Source organism: Mustela lutreola, chromosome 4, assembly GCF_030435805.1.
Source record: "Mustela lutreola isolate mMusLut2 chromosome 4, mMusLut2.pri, whole genome shotgun sequence".
Classification (NCBI taxonomy): Eukaryota; Metazoa; Chordata; class Mammalia; order Carnivora; family Mustelidae; genus Mustela; species Mustela lutreola.
Window position 1 is genome coordinate 73,661,752 of NC_081293.1, and position 25,659 is coordinate 73,687,410.

The following is a 25,659-nucleotide window of genomic DNA, read 5'->3' on the forward strand; positions in this document are numbered from 1 at the left end:
GATCCCCTGGCTTCCCATCTCAGAGCAAAAACCAAAGTCCTCACCTTGACCTGCAAGATCCTTTATGGCCTGGGCTGCCATTATCTCTCTGCTAACTCCCACTTCTGACCTCGTTCACTCAGCTCCGTGCCCTCCACACAGGCTGGCTCCATCAAGGAGCTCCCACCTCAGGGCCCTCAGGCTGGCAGGCTCTCTGCCCAGAACGGTCTCCCCCAGACACATGCCTCACCTCACCGGGTCTCCTCCCAAATCCACCCCACCCCCGGGATCACACCATCTAACATTTCACTCCCTCCTCTCACACACACACTTCATATTCTTTTTCTCTTCATTTCTCTTCTCCTCAGGAACTATCTTTAGCACCTGCACATTTTACTTGTTTACAGTCTCTCTCACCCACTAGAAAACTCTGTGAGATTTTGGGGAGAGGGGTTTGTTTTGTTCTCTGCTATTTTCCTAGTATCTCAAAAAATTCTTCAGTGACAGTAGGTACTCAGCAAATATTTTAATGAATAAGTGATACTTATTGAGAAGTATATTCGAATACTTACTACTCATGAGTGCTCTCCTTCGATGCCAATGTTCCTAACGCCTACTTTGTATTGGTTTTGAATCCTACTGCCTCCATAAATTACATTGAGAACGACTCTTTCAAAAGTCAGTGGTCTTGGATCTGAACAATTTTGAGATATTAGAAAATGTATTGCACAATCCTTCTTCTAAATGGACCAAATTTAACAGAAGCTTGACTTGCTGAAAAAAAAAAAATATTTATCTAGGATCCAAGTTCATCCCTCAGATCAATGTTGGGAAAGGGGATTGTTTTTTGAGAACTAACCATAGAAGATGAGGTGTTTCTTGTAGCAAATTCTGAATTTTATTTCTATTCCCTGACTTCTGATGACTTGACACTATGTCAAGATGTTGTTGAGAGTTTTCTCAGCAATGTCAGAGTGAGTTTCTGTGATCAAAAGCCCTTTCTGATGTCAAAGTGTCTTCAGGTCCCTGTACTAATCATTAACCAAAACTAAAGGTAGGTCTTGCATAAAACTTGTCATTTCACCATGAACTGTTAGGTTTTGATGGAAAAGATGAAGCTCAGCAAAGAGTAAAACTACAAGTTGGCCAAAAAAACAAGAGACTTTGCCTCCAAACATCTGGGAGACACTTGATTACCAAAATGACTAAGCTCACCAGATCCCAGTTCACAGGTGGCCTCCCGGCTTCTGCAGATTAAATCCACAAAGGGACGCCGGGTAGGGGGTGGGGGGGGGTGGTGTTGAGAGTGTCCTGATGAAAAGACAATTTTAGCAACATTTGGAGAAAGTGCAAGAGTTATGTTTTGTCCTAAAGGCTCGTTTTCTTTGGAAATCCTCCAAATGCCTTTTGTAGTTTTATTTTTTTAAGAGAATTTATATGGTCTCATAGAGATTTCTAGAACTGTAGTCAGCAGCCAGTTAGCCTTATAAGCTGAACACAGGTTTCCTTTCGCCTCCCTACCCTGTAGCATCCCTAGGAAGATGGTTTACACTGTAAAGTTGTCAGGGAAGCTACAAGCCCCCACTTAGATGTTAGAGGTCTATCCAATCACCACTATCTGAAAAATAGTTTCAAATTTGTCTTGGCCAAGATACAAAGTTAGGAAGAAAGAAAGGAAGGAAGGAAGGAAACAAGCTTGCTCATTGCCTTTTGCAAAGGACAGCAACAGAAACTGGTACTCTAACTTAATAGACATTCCCTAACGCACAGTGCCTTAAAACAAGGCAGAGGGCAAAAGGGGCCAGCTGGCACGGACTTAGAACCACTTGAGAGAATGAATGAGTCAAAGTGGAGCTGGCCAGGGCTGGAAGCAGGCAAGAATTACTAGAACAATCAAGGGCAAGAATGGCCATTCTTACATGTGAGGCATGAAATCATTCTGTCCCGGTAACATCTGAGGAGTTGTCCCTCTAAAATCTCATTTTTCTCTTGTCCTCTGTATTTTATTGGAAGTATTTACTTTCTAGACAATGATAGATGCTGCTTGCCTATGCATTTGTTTATTAGTTATTACCTTAATAGAAGACTTTGAATCTCTTACTGACATGATCACCCCAGCTTCACTTTTCACTTTTTTACACGTTTCCTACACTATTAATGGCCCATTCGTTCTGAATCTTTAAATGACCACCAGAAGTAGCATAGGAAAGCTCAAGACATAACACAGAAAAGTCTTAAAAGGGCTTATGTTGAAAGGCATTCAATCTGCATGTGATTCAGATCACTGTGAAACACTCTTCTTTAGTCTTGGCTGGCAGAGCACAGTGGGCAGAGTGGAAGGCCAGCACAGAACCTTCCTGAGCCCTGACACTAAGTGAGGTCAGTGTAAGCCCCTCTGGGCATGGGAGCCCCCAGAGCCTCCCGCCACCACAGCCTGGACCACTCAGGATGACCACACCCTCGTCCCATGAACCTCTAGGTAGGAACAATTATCCCATTTGCAATGGGGTTCAAATCATTTTCCCAAATAAAAGGTACAGAAGAGAAAACGCTGAAATTGCATCTTTATATCTACATAAGCATGGAGATGTGTAAACTTGTAGAATTCCTTACATTTTTTTTTGCAAAGGGCATCCTGTCCTCTCCTGAGTGATCTAAGTGACAGATGATCCGAGCGTCAGTCGGCCACTTCTAGCACCACTAAAAAAATCTATTTTTCTTGTTTTATTAAAACCCATAGGACCCCTTTATTACAGAGACTAATTTGCATGATGATTCTTATAGATGCAACAGAGCACACTCTGTTCTAGAAATTTATCTTTGGTGAATAAGTAGATAAAGGTTTTAGGTACCACACTGAGTAGAGAGAGAAAGCTCAATCTCTCAGGATTTTAATACTATATCCTAGTTTATACTAGGATATACTAGTATATCAATAGGATAATACTTTATCCTAGTGATTTGATTTAATCACCCTGTTCTCTTCCCACATCTGCAAGGACCGTTTTGCCTATTTTTAATCGATAGGAGCTAATTTGTTTTTGAGCATTTGGTGACATTCCGAAATAATTGAATTGCGATTTACTGATCTGCATTCTAATTGGAGAAGGGGGGATTACACGTTTGTGACTTACAAATTCCAACTAAAATTGAACTTTTTTTTAAAAACGCTTTTTTAATGAGACATTTCACCAGCCGTGTTTGTGTGTGGCTGTTCGTTAACGCTAACTTAGTGAATTATTTACAGAGGATGTTTCCTATCGATGTCCTTTGTGAGAAGGACAAGTTTGGCAACAGTAATTTACTTAATTTATCTTAAATTTGGTTTCAGTGAGCAACCCTAATTAACCTGATTTTTTGCTGATAATCACTCTCAATGGAATCAAATCACAAATCCGGGGACGGATTGAGCGGCACCCAGAAGGAAGCAGCCCTCCGCGCCCTGGTCCAGCGCACAGGATATAGCTTGGTCCAGGTAGGAACTTCTTGTGACCTCTGCTGAAATCCAGCACTGAGTTCTCTGAATGGTGGGAATATTCGTGGTCCTAAGATGCAAAATGTGAATGGTCAGCTGTGTAACTCTGGATGGATGTTCGTTCCCGGGGGGGTTGAAGTTACATCATTTCAGTGTTTGTGGGTGACCCTGCTGATGACTTTCTTTCCACTCTGGCCCTCAGCTTCATCTTAGCTGGTCCTTTGGAAGCAGAATCGGCATTCATAGTCACTGGGACTATCGTAGCTTTAAAAGAACACTTGGGTACATGAAAAGCCAATTGGAATTTACTACCCAAGGTATTCTATGAAGTGGAACCATGCTAGTGTTGCAAGAATCAGCAGAGAACAAGCTATCCTGGAACTAACCTTAGTTTCCCAAGAGACTCCCTACTTCTAGACTTCTAGGAGCAACCCAGGACTGACCGTTGGTCACTGGAGCTATTCCATGAAGCTTTCTCAGAACACCTCCCCAGGCAGCTTTAGGATCTGTAATAGTTTCTCTCCATGTCCAGCATTTTTAAAGAGGAAAAAGTTCTACAACTGACTATTCCTAGATGTTGGTTAAGAATTATCTATATAGATTATTGCTGTTTCTATAAAAGCCTCCTTTAGAGAGGTTAGGACACACTGAAAAGAAAGCCAATATTTAGCATATCTTACTTGAAGAAATAATGTTGCCCTTTTTACCATAAGACAAAGTGGAATCTCACTACTTTTTACACTTGCTACAGTTTTTACACACACTACACTTTTCATTCCTAGCTGTAATCTTTCACCCACATACCTTTTGAATTTAATCAAACCCATGTGCTGTTACAAATACAAGTTTCATTTGGATAACAATAAAACATGCAACATGCTCCTATAATAATCCAAAGGATTATTACATAATCCTTTGTCAGATTGTTACAAAGTGTACTGCATTTAGTTATGTTAGATACCAACAATACTTAATTTTTTTTTCTTTTAACCTTCTTTGTATCTGAAACACTTATGCAAAGATGGTGTTAGTAGAAGCATTTAAACCCTTCTGAAAAGCAATTAATATTTATAAATAAGGATGTTTGCCTTCTGAAAAATTAATCTGTAATGGCCCAAAATATAATGATAGGAATATATATAAACCTGTCTGGCATGGCATTATTTTTAACACCTCAATATCACACACCTAAATGGATAAAAGAAAATCATTAAGCAAACTATGAATATATAATCATTATATTCAATAATCAGAACTTTATGAGAATTAACCACAAAACATGTAAATTGTCTGTTCAGTTTTATTCAAAGCACTAGTTCTTCCTTTTCCCCAGATGAAATTCAGGGCATGTCTCATGACTTTTCTGGTAACTCTCAGGTAATTAAAAAAAAAAAAATCTTCCACTAAATAGTAGTATGTCCACTGCAGTATAATAAAGACTTCAAATTATAGCTATTTCCTTTCCCATGTATGTCAAGGTAGAGGGTGATTTCTATTTTCTTCCTTCATGCGTTCGGAAGCATAATTTCCCATGCCAGTCTGCTAACTATGCGTTCAGACTCAGCTGAGACAGAAGGAAGGGATCAAAGCAAAGAGTGGGAACAGCGTGGGCTTGACCCATAGCCAGCCCTGGGCTCTCTGGGTCTCGCAGGCAGGCAAGTAAGATCATCACAGTCTTCCTTAATTCCACTGTTAGGCATCTCTCCCCTGTTTCACCCTCCTCTGGCTGGCCACTTTCCTGGGCCTCTGACTCCTTCTGCAGAGCTCTTTTTGACACTCTAAGCAGAGCTCCTAGGGAGAAGGGAAGATAACCCCTCTCCATGGGGCCTACATGTGGCCAAACTCTAGCCCCCGGAAAGCACTCACACGTTCTCCGACCAGCAAAACCTGGAGGTACGGTTTCCACAAAGCAACCACCTCTCATTCTCGTCAACATCAAAGCAGGAGAACCCACTGCTTTCACCATCAGGGATTTCAGGAGTGAGTTAGACCTACCAGCCTAGTATGCTCCCCAAAACAGGGGGTGCTCCTCGAGCTCTCTCAGTGGTTTCCTTATTGCCCCTGCCACAGTTCATTGAGATGCACCTCCCAATTCCTCTCACATTGGGGAAATCAGAATCCAAACTCACCAGCAGGGGTGTCCAAATAGCTCCACAAACCCCTTCCAGACTCCGCCACTGCTTTCCTAAACCCAGGGATGGGGAGCGGGGAACAGTGAGGAGGTGTTGCATCAAGAACGTAAACAATTATAGCAGTTTCTTCCTACCTCTTCCTCCTGCTTGGTGGTCCAATAACTTGGTTCCATATCCAAGCCAGAGGCCAAAGAGAGTCCCATCCATCTTAAAATCCTGTTGCCAATTAAATAGCATTTGGTCATGAAGTAACCACTTTAAAAAATTCTGGACAGAAAATTGTAACGTCTTATTACAGCTGTGTGAAAAGTTTACAGGTCGTATATTTTTTAAAGGCTCAAATAGAGAAGGAGATCGTTTTACCAACCAAATGCAAGGATGTAAGATCATTTGCAATAGAGACAGAGGGAGACCAATAGGGCTCTTTTCCTTTTATAATGAGAAGTGAGTTAGGGGAAATCGGAGGAGGAGATGAACCATGAGAGTCTGTGGACTCTGAGAGACAAACTGAGGGTTTTGGAGAGGAGGTGGGGAGGGGGTTGGGTGATCCTAGTGGTGGGTATTAAGGAGGCACGGATTGCATGGAGCACTGGGTGTGGTGCATAAACAATGAGTTTTGGAACACTGAAAAAAAAATAAAATGAAATGAAAAAAAAAAAAACGCTTCCCAATCAAATCACCCTAAAAACATATGGCCGATCTGCATATTACTTTGAATTTATTTTTTCAATTACATTTAGAAAAGGTCAATAATGGAACCACATATTAATAGCAATTAAATAACAACAGACATTTAGTAGGCACTTCTATTCTAGCTGCTTTGTATAAATTCATTCGCTGGATCCTTACAACAACACTATGATCATCTCCAGCTTCCAGATAAGAAAAACAAGGCACTAGGAGGCTAGGTACCTTGCTCATGATTTATAGGCTATAATTCCACTGCTACTGGCCAGAATTTCTGGCAAGATTTACAGAACTAAGAGAAGTTACAATATTATCTTTCTGATTGCAATTTTAGGCACTAGCATGACAGTACATGCAAAAACTATTTTGTTGAGCCTAAACTTTATAATGGGATTCACTTTCAGTAGTACTATTTATTTGCTAACAGAGTGACTGATTGGGTCAGAAATTCTTCCATAATGGGGGCCCCTGGGTAGCTCAGTGGGTTAAAGCCTCTGCCTTCCTTCAGCTCAGGTCATGATCTCAGGGTCTTCCTCCCTGCCTCTCTGCCTGCCTCTCTGCCTACCTGTGATCTCTGTCTGTCAAATAAATAAACAAAAGCTTTAAAAAACAAACAAAAAAAAAAAAAAGAAAGAAAGAAAGAAAAGAAAAGAAATTCTTCCATAATGTAAAACCTAGAATGCTAAAACCTCGTTATCCGGACCTAAACCCTCTAGTCAAGGTCTACATACATACAGCACTCGGTTCAATCATTTTGAATGAATTGGAAAATCCCTCCTGATTTTGGCTGCAAAGTATAGGAAGTCACCCAAGACTTTAAATGGGAGACCTGTGGTTTAACTTGTTCCTTGCCACAAGTTGTATAATCTTCAACACGTCCCTTAAGCACTCTGGGTCGTAATTTCCAGAATACTGGCTAGGTCCTGCCTCCATTCTACTAGTCATGATGTTGCCATCCTGGGATCTGCCCAGTCACTGGTCCACAGCCCAGATTAACTGGCTGGAAAAGGAGAGCAGCACGTTGAAGGTACAGCCTCGGCGCTTTGGGACTTAGGGGAGACCTTTCAGCCTTCTCCATACTTTAGCCTTTGCAAAGAGGGCAACATCAGGTTTCCTTTTTTAAAAAATCTCTGTACAAAAAATTAAGATAAAGCAATAGCTTAATACAATTCTGGGAGCATACCCATAAAAAGATCATTTTAAACATGAAGGTATTTGCTAACTTAGGTGTTGGGGAATTTATTTTGTCACATCTTCACAGCCTCTGAGATTGAACATTGAACACTCGCAAAAGGAGAATTCAAAAACCAGAGGGTGACTCACTTGTGCTCTCTTATCACCAGCAGGACAAATAGAGCTGTCAAAAATAGAATTTTGCAGGTTACTTAATAACGTGAGCCAATCTTTTATATCCCAACTGATGCAACACTTTGTGCCTGTGAGCATTTGAATTATTGTAAAAAAAAAAAAAAAAAAAAAAAAAAAGAAGGAGAGAGAGATCACAATGTATATCTTTGGATATTGATAGCTGGAAATTTCATCAAAGTACCTTGGAGAAAATAAAGGGACATTAATGCCATATCCTGCATTTAGTGGACATTCAATAAATTTTGATAAAAAAAATATATGTTTATAAAAAATAAAAAATTATATTAAAAAAAATTGTGTAACATTGACAAGCTAGACCTTCAACTTCACACTTGTGCTAACACCACACAGAAATATTTTGGATGGAATTATGCTGCAATGTTGTTGCTCTGTCAACAGTCTTTGTCTCCAGACAATGGAATTAGGGGTGGTGATTTTGTTCCCCTACTCTTTCATTCTTAACTGAACTTGCCAGATTTTCTGAAAGAAGTATATTTTTGAGAGTGAAAATATACTTGAGAAAAAATCAGATCATGTTGATCCTTTCTTCAAGAATGCTTTAGTGTTATGGGTCATGAACTCTGACCTATGATGATCCTTCCATCTGGAATTTTCTCCTTTATGCCAGAAAAATCCATTTTCATAGATGAGCATTGTTCACAAACTTCCCACCCAACATGTGATTAGTTTACATGAATTTTAATTCTAGTAAAACTAAAACTAAAGATATATTTAATAAACATCACCCTAGAGTAGTCCAAATATTTTTAAAAGTAGGATACTTCTTCATGTATTATTTTAAAATAATTGTATTTATCATGTATTTTCTATACTTAAGTATTATTTTTAAATAGTTCAAAAGTATTATTTTTAAATAGTTCAAAATATGTATTAGCACTGTTGTCCGATTACCCCGATAATCTATTTTCTAAAAATCATTACAACACACACTTTTATGAAGTATGACAGTCCCATTGATTTCTTAATCCAGTGGTTGTCTTTAGTATGCATAAAGGATTTTTTGTTTTTCTGTTTTACTTCTGTAATCCATCTTATTGAACACAGTATGTTAGTAGGAGGCCTTGGGATTATAGAAGTAGAAGATGCAGCATCTGTCCTAAAATGCATATAAAGTAGTTGCAATGAAATTGAGTTTATCCAAAATTAAAAATGGTAACATAAGACCCAGTGAGTGAGCAATACAGCTGTGGGTGCCCCCTTTCTGTATGGAGCCATAAAACAGACCATTCCCTCACTTAATGAGTGGGGACAAATACTTAGACATAAGGATGTTCATCACAGTGGAATTTATAATGTCAAAAACAGATATATCCTAAACGTTCAATAAAAAAATCACTGGCCACAAAAAATATGGTCACCTTTCTATTTCCCAATTATGTAGTCAGGAAGTAGGATTTCAAAGAAAGACATGGAGCAATGTCCAAGCATGAATGTTGGCCTAAAAATGAGAATGCAAAGCTGTATACAGCTTCTAAAAAATGTTCTGAGAAATTCTTTACGCACAGTACAAATACTGGGAAAATAATAAAATGTAATCTCTGGTTAGAGTTAAGTTTTTCTTGCTTGATGCTCTTTTTTCCCAAACTTTCTATAATGAGTATGGACTATTTTTATGATAAGGGAAAAAAAATTCTCATGAAGTGAAAAAATGTTCTAGGCAGCACTCAGTCAGCGATCAACAAATTGGGAAATTTTCATGGAGAAAACCTCACTATTAAAGGTGTAGTATAGTTCTCTGGATTCATTAGGCTGGTCTATCAAATCTTTGTAGTGTTTGAAATCTGCTTAATATTATTATCGTCCAACCTTTTCATTTTGCAGTCAGAAAACAAACCCCAGCCTTCCACAATTCAGCAAACACAGGAGCCAGAGGTCAGCCAGCTGAGACTCAACTTTGGCTACTGCCTGTTTTTGTCATTTTTTAGATTTTTTAGATTTCTAGATTTTTCAAGAGTTGTTTTTTAAAAAACCAAAAATATTAACTACCTGACCCTTTCTAGAAAAATTTGCTGACTTCAATTCTAATGTTTATTCTAATACTTTGAGAAGCTAATTCACAGGTTTTAAAGAAAAGTCCGCATTGCATAAATGAGTGTTCAAACTCGCTTAATAGGAGCAGGCACACCCTCTTGGTCTTACTACCTCCTGCCTGCTCCCACCAGAGCCTAATTCACTCATCCATTCATTTGTTAACTCCACAAAGAGGGCTAGGGTTCCTGCCTTCATGAAGGTTAAGTTATCTTCAAGGGGAGGCAGAAAATAATCAAGTAAAGAAACCAAAAAAATTACCGATCATGGTAAGTGTCATGAATATCATAAACTGGGCAGTGTGACAGAGCAGAGCAGGGAACTCTTCAAGCCAGGGGACACTGCAGCTGGAACTTGGAGGGTGAACACAAAAAAAGAACCTTGGAAGGAGCTGGAGACATAGGAGCATCCGTTCCCATAGCACTTGAACAGCAAAGACGTTAGTGTGCCTTAATTCCAAAGACCCAGTAAGATTGGGTCAGACAAGCCCTTCCCTTTCCCTATTAATCAGCCATGACTGGGTTCCTGGGAACAGGTCCCCCAGCCTACAAACAAAATGCGGCTTCATTCCCACCCCTCAAACTTGGCTTGCTGCACCCATTCTCTTATGTGGAATTCCAGTACAACCATGTATTTTAATTCCCATGTGCTCATCTCCTCAACAAATATGTACAAGTCAGGAGGCAGAAAGGCTGGTGCTAGATTGGCATATAGGGGATTAAGATACCATCTTTCTCAGGGTGCCCCAAATTAACCCCGTTCCTCTCTCTGGTTTTGTAGAATGTCCTCCACTAATTTTACTTGGGTACTGCTTAAGTTGCACTGTTTTTCTTATGAATAATGCAATGAAAATAAGCCACTTAGGATTCCTGTATTTACAACCAGTTCCGTCTGGTGATGGATGAGCACAGGGAGAAGCAGATGGAAGAACACTGTGGCACGGACATTCTTTTCCAATCGCCACACAAAAATCCTAGGGACAAAAATAGGAATTTGACTTCATGGTAAAAGATAGCTCCTGGGTCCTACTTTTTCTTCCATTGCCTCGTACCACCTGTTCATGTCCCTGCTATCCAAGGACTTAAGTCATTCACCAAGTGTGTTAATACTAATTCTTTAAATAGGTAGACTGAGCATGAGAACAGGATGGGGCCTGTAGATCATCACAGACATGTGTTTCCCTAAGCTTATCACCCCAGCCACCCACAGACCAGCTTTAAAAACTCCCAAGAAGCCTTTGCTTTCACTAGCCAGAAATGCCAAAGCACAGAGTGGAAGACTCCAAAGGAAGGAAGCTCTGTGAACCTTTTTGTGCAAAACGTATGGCTGCATGCCTGACAGGTGACGGGAACTTCAGGATCCCAAGAAATGGAAATGGAGCCCTAAAGCTATATTCAAACAGCCATGAATTTCTCCTAAAATAGAGTAATAGAGAATTGATTATATAGGAGATCTTCAACTGAAGGTTGAAAATCTTTGCAAACTAAGCCTGAGAGTGTTTTCCCTTTAACTAGAAGCACGTGGGGTTTTCCATTTAAAACTAGGTGTGAGTATCATGATTTAAATAGGCGGAAACATGGACAGCTCTTTGGGACTATAGACTTTGCCTGTGAGCAACTTTGGCATTTCTTAAATTGTTACCTGTCTACTACTGATCAAAATAAATAGTATTACCCAAATAACTATTTTTAACAGGGAACCAAAAATAAATGGTTATCTTCAGAACCCAAAACTTTATCAAGAGATTCAAAGATAGCTATCTAACATAGGCAAGGCCAAGGACAGTGAGATAACAATGCCATACGGTCATGAATTGCATATGAGGTCAGTAGTTATGACTCTTTTTCACATTGTTTCAGAGGCACAGGGTGGAGAGGAGAGACAATGTTGAACGGCGTGTTGACACAGCATTAAATGACTCTATCTCAGAGCAAGGATTTTTCTACAGCTGACCCCTGAACAATGTGGGAGTTGGGGTACTCTTCCCACACACACAGTCAGAACTCTGCCTGTTGACTTTTGACTCCCTAGCAACTTAATCACTAGTAGGCTACTGTTGACTGGAAGCCTTACCGATAACATTAACAGTTGATTAACACATACTTAGTATGTTGTATTATATACTGTCCTCTTAAAATAAAGCTAGAGAGATGTTAAGAAAATCATAGGGAAGAGAAAATATATTTACAGCCCTGTAAAAAACTGGCATATAAGTGGGGCTGTGCAGTTCAAATCCATGTTGTTCAAGGATCAACTGTACTTTGCATTCTTTTTCAAACTTTCTGATAAGAAAAGTTAGTTGTGGTGGGGCCCCTGGGTGGCTCAGTAGGTTAAGCCTCTCTGCCTTCAGCTCAAGTCATGATCCCAGTATCCTGGGATCAAGCCCCACATCAGGCTCTCTGCTCGGCAGAGAGCCTGCTTCCCCTCCTCTCTCTGCCCACCTCTCTGCCTACTTCTGCCTATTTGTGATTTCTCTGTGTCAAATAAATAAATAAACAAATATTTAAAGATTAAAAAAAGAAAGAAAGAAAAGTTAGTTGTGGGAGGTACATCTTCAACACCTCCACTAAACACCTTCTTAAACACAGAGAACAGGACTTGGGCTCAGAGGTTTTAGAAAACAAGCCCAGCTAGAATGTGATCATGATTTCTCTCTTTGATCCTAATATTTCACTTACAAGAATGATTATATTTTTTATATGAGTTTTTTTTAAAAAGGAAATTAATGCAAAAACTGCAATGAAAATTGATTAATGCAGAGAAAGTAATAGACTAGGCATCAAGAGGACAAGCAACAAAAGACACATTGATTTTTTTTTAAACCCCTACAACCTTCCCTTTAAGGATCCTTTTGATTAACTCACAAAACAGTCTGAACATTTTCCCACCTTCAGCTGTGGGGTCAAGGACAGCCTCCCTTTCACCAGCATCCTACCACCCTCACAAGATCTTTGCCAGTACCCGGTCAGCCCTGTCCCTTGATAATGAAGAATTTACATTCAGGAAAGGATACATGCCTTGCCATATCCCTCACCTCATCAGAAATTAAATTCATGGGGGATTTAGTAAGGAGAGTAATTACTGTATACAATTCCTCTCATGCCCCCCAAAAACAAGGGCCTTAGATGAAATTCTTCTTGAGCCATGCTGAACTCAGTAGAATAGGAGGGCAAACATCCAAACCAACGATCTTCCTTGCACCAGGACAGGTGTCTTTATATGTGGACAGATCTCCATCTATTATAGTATTCCTCAATTCAAAAAGGCAGATTGTACGTATAATAAAAAGTTGGAGGGGCCTCTTGAATAAATTACACGTTCTGCAAGGTGAAAGCTCCCAGATGGATAAAGGAATCACCAAAGCTTTCACCCAGTTATTTTTTGGTTGGGCGGGAACCTCTTCCGCAGGCGACAGCAGTCGCCAACAGACATGCGCAAGTCAGAAGCCGGAAGCCGGAAGCCGGAAGTGAGCGTGAGCACAGCGAATCCGGTCTCATTCCAATGGCTGCTGTGCGGTCCCTCCTTAAGTCGATTTCCTCGCAGAATGTGAACACAGGGTCTTAGAAGCGAGTTGGCATTTTACTTTCCCTCTTTTGGAAAAACAAACTCCAAAAATTTTTCCTGATTTTGAATTGTGTGTAAAGATATCCTTGAATTTAGAATTCCCATGAACTGACCAGAAACTAGTATTATAAAAAGCTTTACAAAATACAAGCTATGCTGAAAAACCTGTTTGCTTTCAAACACTTCAAATATTGAGATGCTGAATTCCAAAAGTTTGCCACACATAATCCTTTAAGTAAAAGGACAAGTATTCCAGATTTTAAATGCATCATTTGATAACATAAATTATTTCTGCCTCTAAAAGTGAACAACCTGAGATGTTATTAGGAATATTTTGGTGGACAATAGGGCTTCAGTAGTTAGCTTTCCAAAGTGAAACAAATATGATTCCTAATTTCCTAAAAGTCATTTTTGTGGAAGAAAAATATCATACTTTAAAAAAAAAATAAAATGTAAGGGCTCGGTGGAGAGTGAAACAAATAATTGTTAAGAGCCAAAAGCTGGGTGTATTTTTCATTGTGATTTCTGCCATAAACACGTGCCAATAATACTGTTCAGAATTTCTAGTCAAGTTAATTTTAAAAGTAAACTTTTTCTCACATACATAAACGGAAAAGCCATGGGTTATATATGGTAATTACATGTTTTCTAATGTACAATAAAATGCATATCTATTCAGATAAACCAATGGCCTCTAAACTACCTAGTATCACACACAATGTACTTTCAGAAACACTAAGCTATAAGAGGATAAAGTATCACACACAATGTACTTTCAGAAACACTAAGCTATAAGAGGATAAATTTATATCTGCCTATTCCGTTCATGATTTAGCTTCTCCTCTCAGTTTCCAGACGTAGTCTCACAGTTCTATAAATTTTAACATCCTATTTATTCAGCCTTTACATCATAATTATTATTGTTCCTCTATTTTTAGAAAAATAATACCTGATATGCCTATTGGATATGCTTTTTAAGGACTCTAAAAAATAGAGCTAATAAGAGGAATGTCAAGTTCCACAGTACATAAGTTAAATAGACTCTGCTTTCTAAAATTTCTCAGCCTAAAAGAGATTTCACCAACCTGAGCTCACTGATCTTATGATATAAAGGCAAATAAATGAGAGACGGATCGTTATCTTTACATAGAATTAACAAGATGAGTATTCCCCATAGCACTGTCTATTGGCATCAGGGAACACAAAAGTTCATAAGCAGACCAATGGTAAAATCACATCTAGGAGAACCCTCATGGTCCCTCTCATTTAAGTACTCTGAGATTCGGGTTGAACTCTACTACATATGAGATGTATAGGTGGTCTGTAGGTGAGAATAGAAATAATGTCTAATGGAGAATTTTATTCAATCTCACAGATCCATAACTGGGGAAATATGGCATTAAGTCACAAACTTCAAAAGACACAATCTTGAAATCTGTTCTTGATACACTGATACCAGCTCCAAGAAGAGTCTCCAAGGGTCTGGTCACAGGACCAGTGTCCTGGGCATAGCCCTGGTGACTACAATGCCTGTGAAGGTGACAAATGCCACTGAGCACAATTGGGTTGTCCAGCACCTGAACTAATAGGAACAGAAATAAATATAAACATAGCCAGTTGGAAAATGGGCAGGAGAACATCTGAAAGCAGTTTAGTAAGGGAACGTACACAATTTCTTCCCCTTGGCAAGAAAAAACAAAGGACCAAAGAGAACCACAAAAGAGGATTACAGAGGATTTCCAAAGAATCATTCAAGGAATGGAAATTACTATTCAGGAAACTTTAAAAAAATGGACTATATAAAGGTTTATTAATGAATCCCCTTCTTTTTATAAAGGGGCTCACTTAGAGGAGAAAACAAACCATCTGGTCTCCACGTTTGGTGAAACTAAAAAGTAGGCAGAGCACAATACAATGAATTATAAAGATCATGAGCCTGAGAAAAATGCTGTTGTGACTTGGGACAGTATATAAGCCACAGAATTCACCAGACTGAGAATCAGAGTGTTCAATCTGGTGTTTTGTGCAATAAATTAAATCAATGTGACTTTAAGCAAGTCACATAATATCTCTGGTCTCAGTTTCCTTGTTTGTAAAATGAGCATACTGCGCTAATATAAAATCCAAAGAAAAATATTATTACAAGCATGACCTTGGGGTTCAAATTTTGTCTTCATCACTTACAGTTTGAGTGACTTTGAACACAGTCTATGTGTTGGATTTCTCATCTATAAAATGAATAGCGTCACTCCCATAGGTTTGTTGAGGATATTAAATGAGTTAATAGAGTCAAAAGCCCTTAGCACAGTATGTGATCCAATTAGGAATAACTGTTGAGGGCTTTTTTGTTTTTGTTTTTCTTGCTATTTACATGTAACAGAAGTCCACTGTCCTCCATTATGCATAAAAGGAGTTTATTAAAAGAATGTTTGTTTACAGAAACTCTGATTTGGAGAATTAAGTGTAAGAGTAAGCCTTCAGGAAGGTTTTCAAAGTTTTGACGAAGTAAGGTTTTAGGAACCCGCATCACAAATCCGGAATGAAAAGAAAATGCACCATGGGGTCTTGAACACTGAAGTTTGCACCATTATGATTTCTGCACCAGAACTCCATTTTACTTTATTGTAACCATTACTATCCCAACAGCAAAAGAAGCTGGAAGAGCAAATATCTGGCCTTTTTTAACTCTGTAGGAAAACACAATTTGGCTCAGATTCCCCAATGTATAAAAAGGTCAGATGCCAGATGGCCAAAATGAACTCAGTCCATTTGGCCTCAAACTAAGATTTATTGCTTACAATCATTTATGGAAGTTTGGGTGGTTTTATTCATGTTAAGAAGATGGTATACATCATTTCTTAGAGTCTATGATTCCGTAATGAAAGGCTTAAAATATCTGTGATAGAGGAACATCCAAATACTCTTGATATATAAACTGAGTTACTAGGCGGGCTTGGTGTCCAGTATGTGAATTACACCCACGGATTTATAGTTAGAATTAGGTCTTCCCTTTTTAATTTACATGGTTGAACGTTTCTATTTATGTGCTACGAGAAAGTCAATAGTTTCCAAGTCTTTGATTAGAAAAATGCAAGTTCCCAGAATTTAATGAACATTCCCTCATGAAAAGCAAAAACCTATATTCTTTCTCTCGGAACTATTAATACATTTGTGCTACTGGGGGAATGCATCCCACGAGGAGGTTATCAGCCAGGAGGGGAAAGAGCCATTATAACTGGGCTTTATCTATTTTAAACTCCTCGGCTATAAAAACAGCTCCCAACTGTCCTTTCTGAGTAATGGACAGCTATTCTAATCCCATGACTAACGCCCCTCGCTGTCTTAAATGAGCACAGATGATCACCCCTTGTGCGTGCCTAGTCCAGCGGCTGGTGCGTAGGGCGATCCCCCCATGCATGAGCTTCGTGACGTCTCTGAACCAGCCAGACTCTGTGATCCCCCCAAAAAATACTCTTGGGGAATTTTTGTCCAGTGTTTATGGAAACCGTAGAAAGACAATTAATAAGCTTTCCTGCCCAATCATTTTGGCTCATAAGCAGATGGATCCTCCTATTCACAGTGACGAGCACAAAATAGTCCGGTGATATTTTTAGCAATTGTAGCAAGAAAGAAAAACTTTAAAGGCTAGTCTGTTGGTTGCCTATTTTCAAACTATCAGACAAAGCCTGTCAAATCAGAAATTCTGGAATAGCTACTTTGGTATTAGGGGAGGAAAGTTTGGTTTCTTCAACCAAAAGATTAAATATACTACCAAATTTATACTATGTTCATCCTAATTATCCACTGAACAGACCTCTAGACATTTAATATATACAAAAATGGCCTCAGAGGGATCATTAGCAACCAAATGGACTTTTAAAAAGTGAACTTTAGCCCGGCAATAGAAATATGTCTCCTTATAAGCAACAGTTATCAGATCCGTCCTTCCAAAATCTGTGTAATAAAATGATCGGAAAATGGAAAGGATTTTAAATGCGACAGAGTGTTTGCCATTTACTGGCATGATCATTTTTTTCACAAGTGAATACGTAAAGGTATGAATCTGTTATAAACGATTACACTTCCATATAACAAGGCAAAATGTAGGGATTAAGCTGATGGTCTCTAAAACCAGACGGCCTGAGGTCAAATCCTGGCTTTGCCTCTTCCCAACCATGTGACGTCAGCAAAGTACTTACTCTCTCTGGACTTCAGGGTTTTCTGTAAAATGGGGACAGCAGTAGTCCTTAACTTCTGACAACGTTGAGGGTTATAGCAGTGTCCAGCCTATAGCAAGTGTCATATAGGTTTTTGTTAGAAAATCAGTAACTTTTAATATATCTCTGAAAATGTCAACTTCATATTTTTCAGCAAAGTCTTGGTTGAGATAGAGTTCATTCATTCTAGAATTCTTAAGGCATTCTTTTTTCTAGAAGTAATTCTCAGTGCTACAGAAGTTCTGCTAGAAGATTCTTCAATATAAGGGACAAAAAAAAATACAAGAACTCTTGAGGCAAATATTAAAATAATTAGTGAAATAAATAAACACCCGATTGCTGGAGGCAAAAAATAATCAAGGCAAGGTAGAACACCCATCTGACACCTTTTTTAAAAAATTTAAAACAATATTATATAAATTAGGAATAAAAAAAGCGATTGCAACCAGAGACATAGTTTATACCATGACCTAAAAACCTTTGAGCTAATACTTATAAAATAATTGAGAAAGTCCCAAGTTGGTTTGTATAAAGATTTAACAGTGAAACTAGAGTGTTTTACCTTAGATTTTAAACTATCATATAAACAATGTCTTTAAACAACTGATATATGACTTTTTAGAACACACATAGGAAAATATTTGGAAAAGCATATAAATTTAACAGAAACTACTTCAATAGATGGGCAGAGTGACACACTGAGGAATGTTTCTCTTTATCTGATATATAACTATGTTTTTTGCCTCCTGCATTATAGTTTTTTCCAACAACTTGTATCATTTTATAGTATAAAACCCCTTAAAGTATTACTTGAAGAAGTTAGCAATAAATGCTGGTATTTGGTCCCTTATATTCACTTTTCTTCAAAAATCAGAGTAAAGTCTAATGACCAAGAGCTCTGGCTATACCTACGTGGGAAGTAAGTGTACCTTTCCCCAGAAAGCACACTATTGCCAATCAGCAGCAATGCATCTGACCCATACTCCACTTGGAGCTCCTGAAGTTGCTTTCAGGTCTTTAACCTCTAGAAAAAATAAAGATAGCACTGCTGTCTTTAATATCTAATAATGAAAAGAACCAAACTCTTCCCCATAAAAGGCCAAGTGTTTTTACCAAGGGTTGGTTGATATTACCAAGGGTTGGTTGGTGTTAGCAAGGGTTGGTTGGTGTTAGCAAGTGTTGGTATTCTATTTGGGTGGAGAACAGTATTGCTTCCCACAAAGAGAACTAACATCAGTAAACTCCCCTCACCATATTGTCAACTTTGAAAACAGATTTAAGTCCCTCACTAGCTACCCCCAATATCAGCCAGTCCACTTCTTCAAATGTTAATCTTCATAATGTTTCTATTTAGGACTTTCTATCATGGACGTGCTTGGCACATCAGACAGCCCAAATCCAAGAAGGCAAGGAGAGAATTAATAACTGTTGACTATATATCTCATGCCTAGAACAGTGCCAGACATATTTGATGTATTAGATCCTTTAATCAAAAAGCCACTATTATCCTCACTCTATGTATGATAATACTGAGGTCCTAAGAAGCTAAGTCATTTGCCCAAAGCCCCATAGCTAGTGAGTCAGAGAGTCAGGCAGCCCTGCTCCAGAGCCCTCACTGCCATACCACAGACACTCCATGTTATAGCAGAGCCCTGGATTCAAAGTATAGTCAGATCCTCTGATGATCAGACATTGTGGAGACTGAATGACAAAAATCATAAGTAATTTGTCCAGCACTTTACATGTTCTCACAACACTTATCACAAGCCAGTGCTGAAGCACAGAGCTTGGTATTAATAAGTCAGGAAAGGACAGATGTTGGCAAGGTTGTGGAAAAAGGGGAACCCTCCTATGCTGTTGGTGGGAATGCAAGCTGGTGCGGCCCCTCTGGAAAACAGTATGGCGGTTCCTCAAAAAGTTGGAAATAGAGCTATTTTACAATGCAGCATTCACACTACTGGGTATTTACCCCAAATATACAAATGTAGTGATCTGAAGGGGCACGCGCACCCGAATGTTTATAGCAGCAATGTCCACAATAGCCAAACTATGGAAAGAACCTAGATGTCCATCAACAGATGAATGGATAAAGAAGATGGGGTGTATATATGGATACAATAGAATAGTATGTAGTCATTTAAAAAGCCCCACAAAATCTTGCCATTTGCAATGACATGGATGGAACTAGAGGGTATTATGCTAAGTGCAATAAGTCAATTAGAGAAAAACAATTATCATATGATCTCTCTGATATGATGAATTTGAGAGGCAGGTGGGGGGGTCATGGGAGGTAGGGAAGGAAAAAACTAAACAAGATGGGACTGGGAAGGGAGACAAACCATAAGAGACTCTTAATCTCAGGAAACAAACTGAGGGTTTCTGGGGGTTGGGGAGGGGTGGGATGGAATAGGATGGCAGGGTGATAGTCCTTGGGAAGGGTACGTGCTATGGTGAGTGCTATGAAGTGTGTAAGCCTGACGATTCAGAGACCTGTATCCCTGAAGCAAGTAATACATTATATGTTAATAAAAAATAAATAAAACATAAATTCACATAAAGGAGACCTTGATTTTATCCTCTGCCCAGTTCACTATAATTTGTCAATGATAAATAAGTTCCTTATCCTGATTTTGAAAATAACTGAGGAACTTAAAGGTTTTATTGTTTTCTTCTCTGCCTCATATATTCCACCTGGGATTTGCAGGAAAATGGACAGAGGAAATATGGCGGCCCTCCACCGGGCTGGGATGCAGCACCTCCAGAAAGAGGCTGTGAAATTTTTATTGGAAAACTTCCCCGAGACCTTTTTGAGGATGAACTTATACCATTATGTGAAAAAGTGAGTCCAAATTTCATGTTTTCTTATCTCTCAAGGGAAAAATACTATACACTTTGTTAAAGTGCTCATTCTTGGCCGGGGATGGCTTCTCTTCTGATTGACATTCCTCAACATGGACAAACTCAAAACCTTCCTGTTAGTGGCTGTCCCCTTATTGTCAGTGCCCTGAGGTCACCTTCCTATTCCTGATGGCTCGAACTAGGGCTGCTGCTCATTTTCAAGTTCTGATCCTTGATCTGCATAGGTGCACCGAGTTTGCAACAAGTTAGCCATCACTCTATAATACTACTACAACGATCTCTCCAAAATAAGATATTGCTCCAACTTGACATTCGAATATGGTTTTCCCAAGTGCACCATTTCACATCCAAAGAGCATGTGTAGGTTTGCCAATGCTCTTTGTGTACTTATACGTAATGGTTCAGAATGAAATTTGCTTCTACAGGTTTCATTTGGCTGCCCTAATGCATCAGCAAGATTAAGAATGGGGTCTCTCCAAGTCATTACATAATTAAGGAACATATGTCCTCAGTTTTAATGCCAAGTCATATATTGTAGCTAAACCCAAAGGTACAGGGAGAACAGAAAATTACAATTTGTTTTCAAGGTTTTACCAAGTGGTGTTTCAACTACCACATTCCTGGAAAATTTAGAAAAATTAGAGTCTAGCTATTTCTTTCCGTAAATGCCAAAATCAATTGTGTGTCTGGATAACTCAGCCTCTGATTCAGAACCACTCCTAATTTTATACAAACAATGTCATTTGGCATGTGCACAAATTATAAGGATTTGATCCTATAAGAATTTTATATCCTGACCTTGAAAATGAGCACCGAGAAACACCTGAAACAGATGAAACATGCTTGAACTCTTTCCTGATGAGCCCTGGATAGACAGGTGTCCACCACTGAATACCATGGGGAGGGGTGAGGAGGGTGCCGGTGGGGGAGGCTGAGCCAGTGGGTAACCAACCACCAAGAAGCACACATTTAATGACACCTCTTCTCCCTGCATGTGCCTGTGCTATCTCTTAGGGCCACTGGTTATACAGTGGCCAGCAAGAATAAATTACTGAACCTGGGTTGCTGGAGACCATCTGGGGTAGCAGGAAGAAAACAGAAGACCTGTAGTCAGAAGGATAGTGAGTGGGCTCCTGCTGTGAGCTTCTGATCTTGGGCTGATTATGTAAAACTAGCATCTACCTTCAGCCTGCAGATGAAAACAGCAACAGAAAGCCCCAGATCATCCTCCGAAACACATCCTCCCTGAACATCTTGAGGTCATGGTGGGAGAAAGAAGAAATCGGTTAGCAAGGTTCCAAGTGAAAGTCCCGGGTCACTGATAGATTATGACCAAGTAAAGATAAAACTATGGAAATTCGAGAGGCCAAGGTAGAGGACAAGGACAGATCTATCATGAAATCATGCTTCTGATGACAGATGTGTCCTCTGGTCCCAAGGATGGTGGATAAATCCACAGATGATTGTGTGATGAAAGGCCATTTGCTCTGTCAAAGACCTACTCTGTTAAGTCAAGCTGAAATGCACTTGTACATGTTTTCTTTAACTTGACTTTGCCCATGAATCAGATAACAAATCTGAACCCAGTATGAAAATATTCAAACCACTCCACATAGAATGCAAATGCCGAATATGGCAGAGATGAGGCTTCAGAAAACTCTGTGTGTGTGTGTGTGTGTGTGTGTGTGTGTGTGTGTTTCCACTTGAAAGTACAAATGGACAAACATGGATTCTCTCTTTCACTTGTAGATTGGTAAAATTTATGAAATGAGGATGATGATGGATTTTAATGGCAACAATAGAGGGTATGCCTTTGTAACTTTCTCCAATAAACAGGAAGCCAAGGATGCAATCAAGCAACTTAACAACTACGAAATTAGGTAAGAGACACTTCTTCTGATTAAAAGTGAAGAGACAATGCACCTGTATCTTTCTTCCATCAAACTTATCTAATATAGTATATGAAATACACAGGCAGATCAAAAATAAAAAAGGTTTCTTTTCCTTGGTGAAAACCAATTTGATACAATATGTATTTAATGTCAACATTATATAAGGTGTCAAACTAAGGTTTGTGAAACGCTCCAAGAAACAAACATCATTCATTCATCCATCATGAATATGTTGATGGACACTGTTCAAAATATTGCAAATATCAAGATGCCTTTTCCTAGCCTCAGAGTAAGCAGATGGATATATTTTTACGAGTATGAAAATCATACAAGGACTCTAAAAAAACAAATAAACAAAAAGCAGAACCAGACCGATAAATATAGGAAACAACCTGATGGTCCAGAGGGGGTAACCGCAAGGGTGAGCAAGATGGGTGAAGGGGAGTAGGAGGTTGGACCTTCTGATTCTGGAATGACTCAGTCACAGGGATGCAAGGCACAGCTTATGGAAGGTAGTCAGTGGTACTGTAATAGTGTCATACAGGGGTGAGCAGAGGATGACATACAGAGAAGTCAAATCACTGTGAAACTAAGGACACATTGTGTATCAGCTACACTCAAAAAAAAAAATAGTTATGAAAAAATAAAACCACCTCTGAGGAGGTAGCTACCCTAACTTGGTGTATTTAAGAAGATACTCTCCAGGAAAGTACAATTTTACCTGAGACTTGAAAGAAGAGTCGGCTGTGACAGCCTGATCTGGAGGAAGATTATTCTAGAGAATAAAAACAGCATGTGCAAAGTCGCCCAAGTGAGAACAAGCTCGAGGTGTTAGAGGACAAAGCCAATGAGGTAGAAACAGGAGAGCTGAAGGCAGTGCCCTCTGAGAGCCTTATATGCCATGATTCAAAAATTGCCTCTTCTTCTAATAAGGAGGAGAAAATGTTTCATTAGATTCATGCTTTTAGAAACATAACTCTGGCTGTTTGGTGAAGAATGGACTGTAGCAGGGAAAGAGGGAAGCCAGAGGGAAAGACACAGCGGAGAGTAGTCTAGTAGACAAGGGCTGACGGCAGGGGCACGGCGGCTGGTGGTGCAGGTGGCCGGAGGAGTCAGACATGGGATACGTTCCTCAGGTTGAACAGACAAGACTGGCTAAACATTGGATTTGGAGTGAGAGCGAGGTTAGAATTCAGGGAGGAAGGCAAGGACGTTGGTCCCCGTGTCTGTGGAAGAGATAATGTCCTTGAGATGGGAACACGGGGAGAATCACCAGAAACATGAAGAGCTTAGTCTGGGGAAATTTACATTCGAGAGTCACATTAGACATCTCTGCGGGAGCTGTTGGAGAGGTGTCCATACGATACTGGAGCCAGGAGAGAGGTCACACGGCCTGCCAAACCCAGGTAATATTGCAAACCATGGGACTGGTGGCGGATTCTGGGGCATAATTGACCCTGTGCTATCAATAGCTGGTTTTAATCCACTAGAAACAGGGCTAACGTCATGAAATTGTCTGAGTTCTAAAACCTCCAGCTAGAGAGGGAACTGTGCTCAGTCATTTCTTAAAGGAAGCCACGGAGCCCCTGGAAGAAAGGTCAGTGAAGCAGCTGGGAAGCAACAGCCTTGGGGTCAGACAGGTTTCACTGTGCGCCGGCTGCTCCGAGCCTCGGCGCGCTCATCCCCAAGTGGGGCTCCTCACACTCCCATCAGAGGCGTCCTGGTGCTTGGAACATGGTAATAGGTCAACAAATGATAGAACTCGTACATCTTAGCACAGTCGGCAATCCTAAGATGGAATTGCCCTATATGTCCTTTCTGCACCTTAAAATTCATGTCATCCCCATGTGAGTACAGAGGGTCTCCCTACCGTTTACTGGCTCTCACCTTCCTACAGGCCCCAGATAAGTCCTGCATTATGCGGAGAATTCTGTCAGTCCAACAGTTACTGGGTCATTTTCCTTAAACCCCTGAGCTACAGAAAGATGCACACGGTTAGTAACCACAGTAGCTTACCCACTCAGTCCCAAGGTCGGATCCTGGAACAGAGTTTTGGAGGAGAGTATAAAGGAAGTTCCTCTCCCACACATGCCTCCACGAATCCAAAAGAACTCTGTCTGGTATGTGCAGGGTTGTCTGGCACGGGAAACAGGGGATCAGAGCTATGGGCTTCTTCGGACAAATCCTGGGACCGTCAGCACCTACTAAATCATACCTTCTCAGCATCTGTCATAGGAGATGACAGACACTAAACTGTTGTTGGAAAGGGCTCCAGAAAGCTCTATTTTAATATAGCTTTTTAATAGGACACATACAAGGTTTCAGGGATCAGTGGTGTCCCCATTCCTTGGTCCTTGGTGGAGCCTAGATATCTGGAGAGAGAGGATTACTCTCAAAATGGCTTTTAGGTTAAGATGGATGGAGACTTGGCCTCGCAGGGAATCAGCCCAGTTTGCTGTGTGTACTCGACACTTTGTTACACACTGGGGCCTGTCAACGCTTTCCGAGAACAGATAGGGTGTGGAAAAGGAGCACAATCAATCCATGCCAGTCTCTGATAGGTAAGAGTAGGCTCTGCGAATGTCAGTGTCTTCATCTATAAAGGAGAGAAAGATACACTTATCTCATGGGGGTAGTATGAAAAATAAACAGATAATGCAGGCAAAGCTCACGGTGTCTAGGAGTGTTTGCTGATGATTAAGGGGGAGGGCGGGAGGAGGAGCGGGAAGAGGGGGAGGGGAAATGTCACAAAGCATTTGGAAAGAGCAAGCTGGTGGCCACGTTCCAGTCAAAGACCAGGCTGGAAGCCAGAAACAAGGTGGGGCGGGGGAGGCAGAGCAGAACAGAGCAGTACTTTAAAAATCAAGGTGTGGGATAAATAGGATATGAAGTAATAGCAAAATAGATAACCCAGAGCCAAGCTCTCCTACTTCCACTCCGTCCTAGATCAGTCCTGCTAGACAGAACCTGGCCTGCAGAGAAGACGATAATCTTCAACTGGCTTTAACCACTATTTCTCAGAGGATAGATAACGTTCTTATCCGGAAAAGACCCATAGTTGTCTTCTCGTCCTCCTCATCATCAAATATTCACTGAGTTTTATCTAAACGCCTGGCTTCTGGAGACACTGGAGCCGGGCCCTCAGCGCGTGAGGGAATGGCTTCTTGTCCCCAAGCAGTTCTGGGAAAGTGCCTGACGAATCACACAGATTTAAAAATAGGACAGGAGACACCAGGCTCCACCTGCTGGTAAAGGATACACAACCAGCCCTCCATCAAAAATAATAGAATTTCTAAAGAAATAATGTTTTGGAATAGAGGGGTTTCTTTAAAAAAAAAAAATCCCTAAAAGAGGATTTTATGTACCCTTCCCTACTCACAAGGAAAAGCACATTCCTCAGGCAACAGTCACCAGACTATAAGGGATCTGTCACAGGT

At 40.0% G+C, this 25,659-nt stretch overlaps 1 protein-coding gene across 3 annotated transcripts in view; it reads left to right on the forward strand.

Annotated features, from left to right (window-relative positions):
* Positions 1-25,659, forward strand: part of A1CF (APOBEC1 complementation factor) — a 79,234-nt gene that overhangs the window by 21,458 nt on the left and 32,117 nt on the right. For 2 of the 3 annotated variants that reach the window (XM_059170236.1, XM_059170237.1), the window contains exons 2-4: positions 3,311-3,454; positions 20,176-20,310; positions 22,080-22,210. In XM_059170236.1, the coding sequence (XP_059026219.1) occupies positions 3,356-3,454; positions 20,176-20,310; positions 22,080-22,210 (365 nt within the window). In that variant the 5' untranslated portion in view covers positions 3,311-3,355. The remainder of the gene's footprint in view (positions 1-3,310; positions 3,455-20,175; positions 20,311-22,079; positions 22,211-25,659) is intronic. The other variant, XM_059170238.1, reaches the window with a different exon arrangement.